The 7,500-nt window shown below is 45.4% G+C and overlaps 1 protein-coding gene across 1 annotated transcript in view; it reads right to left on the bottom strand.

The window, feature by feature from the left end:
* LOC118938512 (cAMP-specific 3',5'-cyclic phosphodiesterase 4C-like) overlaps nucleotides 1–7,500 on the bottom strand; it is a 34,093-nt gene that overhangs the window by 26,066 nt on the left and 527 nt on the right. Inside the window, exon 2 of the mRNA XM_036942552.1 lies at nucleotides 3,380–4,040. Coding sequence (XP_036798447.1) covers nucleotides 3,380–3,430 — 51 coding nt within the window. The 5' untranslated portion in view covers nucleotides 3,431–4,040. The remainder of the gene's footprint in view (nucleotides 1–3,379; nucleotides 4,041–7,500) is intronic.

Raw genomic sequence — 7,500 nt, 5'->3', positions numbered from 1 at the left:
TATGTGAATGACAGGAAGCATGGAGGGTAATGTTACTGAATGACAGGAAGCATAGACGGTATTGTTACTGAATGACAGGAAGTGTAGAATGTAATGTTATGTTAATGACAGGAAGCATCGAGGGTAATGTTACTGAATGACAGGAAGCATAGAGGGTAATGTCACTGAATGACAGCATAGAGGGTATTGTTACTGAATGACAGGAAGCATAGAATGGAATGTTATGTGAATGACAGGAAGCATGGAGGGTATTGTTACTGAATTTTTATTTATTTCACCTTTATTTAACCAGGTAGGCATGTTGAGAACAAGTTCTCATTTACAATTGCGACCTGGCCAAGATAAAGCAAAGCAGTTTGACACATACAACGACACAGAGTTACACATGGAGTAAAACAAACATACAGTCAATAATACAGTATAAACAAGTCTATATACGATGTGAGCAAATGAGGTGAGATAAGGGAGGTAAAGGCAAAAAAAGGCCATGGTGGCAAAGTAAATACAATATAGCAAGTAAAACACTGGAATGGTAGATTTGCAATGGGAGAATGTGCAAAGTAGAAATAAAAATAATGGGGTGCAAAGGAGCAAAATAAATTAATTAATTAAATACAGTAGGGAAAGAGGTAGTTGTTTGGGCTAAATTATAGGTGGGCTATGTACAGGTGCAGTAATCTGTGAGCTGCTCTGACAGTTGGTGCTTAAAGCTAGTGTGGGAGATAAGTGTTTCCAGTTTCAGAGATTTTTGTAGTTCGTTCCAGTCATTGGCAGCAGAGAACTGGAAGGAGAGGCGGCCAAAGAAAGAATTGGTTTTGGGGGTGACTAGAGAGATATACCTGCTGGAGTGTGTGCTACAGGTGGGAGATGCTATGGTGACCAGCGAGCTGAGATAAGGGGGGACTTTACCTAGCAGGGTCTTGTAGATGACAATGACAGGAAGCATCGAGGGTAATCTACTGAATGACAGGAAGCATAGAGGGTAATCTACTGAATGACAGGAAGCATAGAGGGTAATCTACTGAATGACAGGAAGCAAAGAGGGTAATCTACTGAATGACAGGAAGCATCGAGGGTAATCTACTGAATGACAGGAAGGAAAGAGGCTAATCTACTGAATGACAGGAAGCATGGAGGGTAATCTACTGAATGACAGGAAGCATGGAGGGTAATGTTACTGAATGACAGGAAGCATAGAATGTAATGTTATGTGAATGACAGGACGCAAAGAGGGTAATGTTACTGAATGACAGGAAGCAAAGAGGGTAATGTTACTGAATGACAGGAAGCATAGATGGTATTGTTACTGAATGACAGGAAGTGTAGAATGCAGTGTTGTGTGAATGACAGGAAGCATCGAGGGTAATGTTACTGAATGACAGGAAGCATAGAGGGTAATGTCACTGAATTACAGGAAGCATCGAGGGTAATCTACTGAATGACAGGAAGGAAAGAGGGTAATCTACTGAATGACAGGAAGGAAAGAGGGTAATCTACTGAATGACAGGAAGCATGGAGGGTAATCTACTGAATGACAGGAAGCATGGATGGTAATCTACTGAATGACAGGAAGCATGGAGGGTAATCTACTGAATGACAGGAAGCATCGAGGGTAATGCTACTGAATGACTGGAAGCATTGAGGGTAATGTTACTGAATGACAGGATGCATCGAGGGGAATCTACTGAATGACAGGAAGCATCGAGGGTAATGTTACTGAATGACAGGAAGCATAGAATGTAATGTTATGTGAATGACAGGACGCAAAGAGGGTAATGTTACTGAATTACAGGAAGCAAAGAGGGTAATGTTACTGAATGACAGGAAGCATAGATGGTATTGTTACTGAATGACAGGAAGTGTAGAATGCAGTGTTGTGTGAATGACAGGAAGCATCGAGGGTAATGTTACTGAATGACAGGAAGCATAGAGGGTAATGTCACTGAATTACAGGAAGCATCGAGGGTAATGTTACAGAATGACAGGAAGCATAGATGGTATTGTTACTGAATGACAGGAAGTGTAGAATGTAATGTTATGTGAATGACAGGAAGCATGGAGGGTATTGTTACTGAATGACAGGAAGCATATAATGGAATGTTATGTGAATGACAGGAAGCATGGAGGGTAATGTTACTGAATGACAGGAATTATAGAATGGAATGTTATGTGAATGACAGGAAGCATGGAGGGTAATGTTACTGAATGACAGGAAGCATAGAGGGTATTGTTACTGAATGACAGGAAGCATAGAATGGAATGTTATGTGAATGACAGGAAACATAGAATGGAATGTTATGTGAATGACAGGAAGCATAGAGGGTAATGTTACTGAATGACAGGAAGCATGGAGGGTATTGTTACTGAATGACAGGAAGCATAGAATGGAATGTTATGTGAATGACAGGAAACAGAATGGAAGGTTATGTGAATGACAGGAAGCATAGAATGGAATGTTATGTGAATGACAGGAAACATAGAATGGAATGTTATGTGAATGACAGGAAACATAGAATGGAATGTTATGTGAATGACAGGAAGCATAGAATGGAATGTTATGTGAATGACAGGAAGCATAGAATGGAATGTTATGTGAATGACAGGAAGCATAGAATGGAATGTTATGTGAATGACAGGAAGCATAGAATGGAATGTTATGTGAATGACAGGAAGCATAGAGGATAATATTATTATGTGAGCTCACTAAATTGAGATTTAGAGAGGATGCATGCTGGTCTATGGCACCCCATATCTGTGTGTGTGTGTGTGTGTGTGTGTGTGTGTTGTGTATAAGCCCTCTACAGAGAGAGTGTGATCTGCACTGCAGCAGCGTAGCAACAGAACACAGGGGGAATGGAAGGCAGGCTGCTAGTTGCTAGGCAACAGTGTTCCATGTTCCATGCCTCAGTCTCTAGTTGTCCAAAGCTCCAGATGTAAAGAGATGCTTCACTGTTGTTATTGTAGAGGCTGCACAGAACACACACGCACGCACGCACACACACACACACACACACACACACACACACACACACACACACACACACACACACACACACACAGTCTACTACCACAGACGGCAGCCTTGAGGTCAGTGGATGGAAGGGAATCCATCCATTAAGAAGAGAAACTCCTGAGACTGTAGTCCAGGGACAGTCCAGTCAATAGATCTCCACGCTGTGTGTTTACCCTACAAACGTCTGTGTGTTCCTGTGTCTCATGTGTGTGTGTGTCTGTGTGTGTCTGTGTGTGTGTGTGTGTGTGTGTCTGTCTGTGTGTATGTGTGTGTCTGTCTGTCTGTCTGTGTGTGTCTGTGTGTGTGTGTGTGTGTGTGTGTGTCTGTGTGTGTGTGTGTGTGTGTGTGTGTGTGTGTGTGTGTTACCTCCTCTTCTCCGGCCAGCGACAGACGCTGCACGCTGCGACTCTTCTTCATAGTGATTGGCTGATTGTTCTTTTTGGCCCCTCCCCCGGTGCGGACGGGACCAGAACCCAAACAGCACAGCAGCTGGAGAGCCAGGACCAGAGGGGTCTGGGGTTACAGGTCAGGGGTTAGAGGTTAGGGGTCAGACCAGCCAGGGTCAGACCGGGCCACGACCACGACCACGGGTCACGCCCCCATCGGAATCAGCAGCCACTCACCACGCGCCAACGTCTCAGTCCTCTACAAGCTCTGATTGGCTGGAATCCTGGTTCCTCTAAAATCCCCCAATGTGTAATCCAGTGAGGTGGTGAGGTTAGTATTCTGCAGTCCGATTGGTTGCTTGGAAACAGCAATGAACCCTCGCCATCCTCCGGATTTGTTCTGGGACCAGCAATCCTGTATCTGATTGGTTCGTTGGATTCGGGTTCCGTAGGTTCTGTGGGATGCAGAGTGAGACACCTGCGTGTGATTGGTTCATCTGTGCAACGGAACACCAAAATGTGTAGAATCCTAGCTCTGATTGGTTGAACGGTGCATCCCTGACATGACTGCCACTGTAACCCTGGTTTTGATTGGCCGGTTGTATCAGACAACAGGTCAGTGTCCTGGACAAAGAGGAACACTGTAGACAGAGAGCAGAGCATGACATTGGTAAAAACATCAATATTAAAAACACAGTCTGAATCCCAAATTACACCTTATCCCCTATGTAGTGCACTCTTTATGACCAGGATGCTAGAGTACTCCTTTTAACCAGGATGCTTTTGACCAGAATGTTAGAGTACTCCTTTTAACCAGGATGCTAGAGTACTCCTTTTTGACCAGGATGCTAGAGTGCTCCTTTTGACCAGGATGCTAGAGAACTCCTTTTGACCAGGATGCTAGAGTACTCCTTCTGACCAGGATGCTAGAGAACTCATTTTGACCAGGATGCTAGAGAACTCCTTTAGACCAGGAAGATAGAGTACTCCTTTAGACCAGGAAGATAGAGTACTCCTTTTGACCAGGATGCTAGAGCACTCCTTTTGACCAGGATGCTAGAGTACTCCTTTAGACCAGGAAGATAGAGTACTCCTTTTGACCAGGAAGATAGAGCACTCCTTTTGACCAGGATGCTAGAGTACTCCTTTTGACCAGGATGCTAGAGTACTCCTTTTGACCAGGATGCTAGAGTACTCCTTCTGACCAGGATGCTAGAGAACTCCTTCTGACCAGGATGCTAGAGTACTCCTTTTGACCAGGATGCTAGAGTACTCCTTCTGACCAGGATGCTAGAGAACTCCTTCTGACCAGGATGCTAGAGTACTCCTTTTGACCAGGATGCTTTTGACCAGGATGCTAGAGTACTCCTTTTGACCAGGAAGATAGACTACTCCTTTTAACCAGGATGCTAGAGAACTCATTTTGACCAGGATGCTAGAGTACTCCTTTTGACCAGGATGCTAGAGAACTCATTTTGACCAGGATGCTAGAGTACTCCTTCTGACCAGGATGCTAGAGAACTCCTTCTGACCAGGATGCTAGAGTACTCATTTTGACCAGGATGCTAGAGTACTCCTTCTGACCAGGATGCTAGAGTACTCCTTCTGACCAGGATGCTAGAGTACTCCTTTTGACCAGGATGCTAGAGTACTCCTTTAACCAGGATGCTAGAGTACTCCTTTAACCAGGATGCTAGAGTACTCCTTTTGACCAGGATGCTAGAGTACTCCTTCTGACCAGGATGTTAGAGTACTCCTTTTGACCAGGATGCTTTTGACCAGGATGCTAGAGTACTCCTTTTGACCAGGAAGATAGAGTACTCCTTTTAACCAGGATGCTAGAGAACTCATTTTGACCAGGATGCTAGAGTACTCCTTTTGACCAGGATGCTAGAGAACTCATTTTGACCAGGATGCTAGAGTACTCCTTCTGACCAGGATGCTAGAGAACTCCTTCTGACCAGGATGCTAGAGTACTCCTTTTGACCAGGATGCTAGAGTACTCCTTCTGACCAGGATGCTAGAGTACTCCTTCTGACCAGGATGCTAGAGTACTCCTTTTGACCAGGATGCTAGAGTACTCCTTTAACCAGGATGCTAGAGTACTCCTTTAACCAGGATGCTAGAGTACTCCTTTTGACCAGGATGCTAGAGTACTCCTTCTGACCAGGATGCTAGAGTACTCCTTTTGACCAGGATGCTTTTTTACCAGGATGCTAGAGTACTCCTTTTGACCAGGATGCTTTTTTACCAGGATGCTAGAGTACTCCTTTTGACCAGGATGCTAGAGTACTCCTTCTGACCAGGATGCTAGAGTACTCCTTTTGACCAGGATGCTTTTTTACCAGGATGCTAGAGTACTCCTTTTGACCAGGATGCTAGAGTACTCCTTCTGACCAGGATGCTAGAGTACTCCTTTTGACCAGGATGCTAGAGTACTCCTTTTGACCAGGATGTTAGAGTACTACTTTAACCAGGATGCTAGAGTACTCCTTCTGACCAGGATTCATACTAAACTATTGCAACACTACAGATCACAGGAAGTTGGTGGCACCTTAATTGGGGAGGACTGGCTCGTGGTAATGGCTGGAGCGGAATCAGTAGAACGGTATCAAATACATCAATCACATGGTTTCCATGGTTCCTGTGTGTTTGATTCCATTCCATCTGCTCCATTCCAGCCATTATTATGAGCCCTCCTCCCCTCAGCAGCCTCCACTGGTACGGATGCCCGTACGGATGCCCTACCTCCAGTTCTATGCTCAACCCCTACACCCCAACCAGAGCACTCCGTTCTACCACCTCTGGTCTCTTGGTCCTGCCATGCCTACTGGAGGGCAACTCCCACTCAGCCCAGACACAGCTCTTCTCTGTCCTGGTGCCCCAATAGTGGGGCCATCGCCCCCAAAAAACGGCTGAAACCTCTTCAAGAGTATGTAAAAAAAACTCAGTCTTCTCATCAGAAAAGAAACACACTCTCTCTCTCTCTCATACACACGCACGCACACGCACGCACACACACACACACACACACACACACACACACAATGACAAGAATCCAGGGAAGACATGCCCACACCATCCTGAGACAGCTGACTATACACAGTACAACATCCCCATGTAGCTAGCCTCCACAATACAGCATCACCGTGTAGCTAGCCTCTACAGTACAACATCCCCATGTAGCTAGCCTCTACAATACAGCATCACCGTGTAGCTAGCCTCTACAATACAGCATCACCATGTAGCTAGATTCTACAATACAGCATCACTGTGTAGCTAGCCTCTACAATACAGCATCGCCATGTAGCTAGCCTCTACAATACAGCATCACCGTGTAGCTAGCCTCTACAATACAGCATCACCGTGTAGCTAGCCTCTACAGTACAACACCCCCATGTAGCTAGCCTCTACAATACAGCATCACCATGTAGCTAGCTAGCCTCCACAATACAACATCCCCATGTAGCTATCCTCCACAATACAGCATCACCATGTAGCTATCCTCCACAATACAGCATCACCATGTAGCTATCCTCCACAATACAGCATCACCATGTAGCTAGCCTCTACAATACAGCATCACCGTGTAGCTAGCCTCTACAGTACAACATCCCCATGTAGCTATCCTCCACAATACAGCATCACCGTGTAGCTAGCCTCTACAATACAGCATCACCATGTAGCTAGCCTCTACAATACAGCATCACCATGTAGCTAGCCTCCACAATACAGCATCACCAAGTAGCTAGCCTCCACAATCCAGCATCACCATGTAGCTAGCCTCCACATACAACATCACCATGTAGCTAGCTAGCCTCCACAACACAACATCCCCATGTAGCTATCCTCCACAATACAGCATCACCATGTAGCTAGCCTCCACAATACAGCATCACCAAGTAGCTAGCCTCCACAATCCAGCATCACCATGTAGCTAGCCTCCACAATCCAGCATCACCATGTAGCTAGCCTCCACAATACAGCATCACCAAGTAGCTAGCCTCCACAATACAGCATCACCAGGTAGCTAGCCTCCACAATACAGCATCACCATGTAGCTAGCTAGCCTCCACAATACAGCATCACCATGTAGCTAGC

The sequence above is a fragment of the Oncorhynchus mykiss genome, chromosome 13, assembly GCF_013265735.2.
Source record: "Oncorhynchus mykiss isolate Arlee chromosome 13, USDA_OmykA_1.1, whole genome shotgun sequence".
In the NCBI taxonomy this organism is placed as follows: domain Eukaryota; kingdom Metazoa; phylum Chordata; class Actinopteri; order Salmoniformes; family Salmonidae; genus Oncorhynchus; species Oncorhynchus mykiss.
Note: the sequence above shows the minus strand (reverse complement) of the source record. Positions and strands in the feature narration are given on the sequence as shown.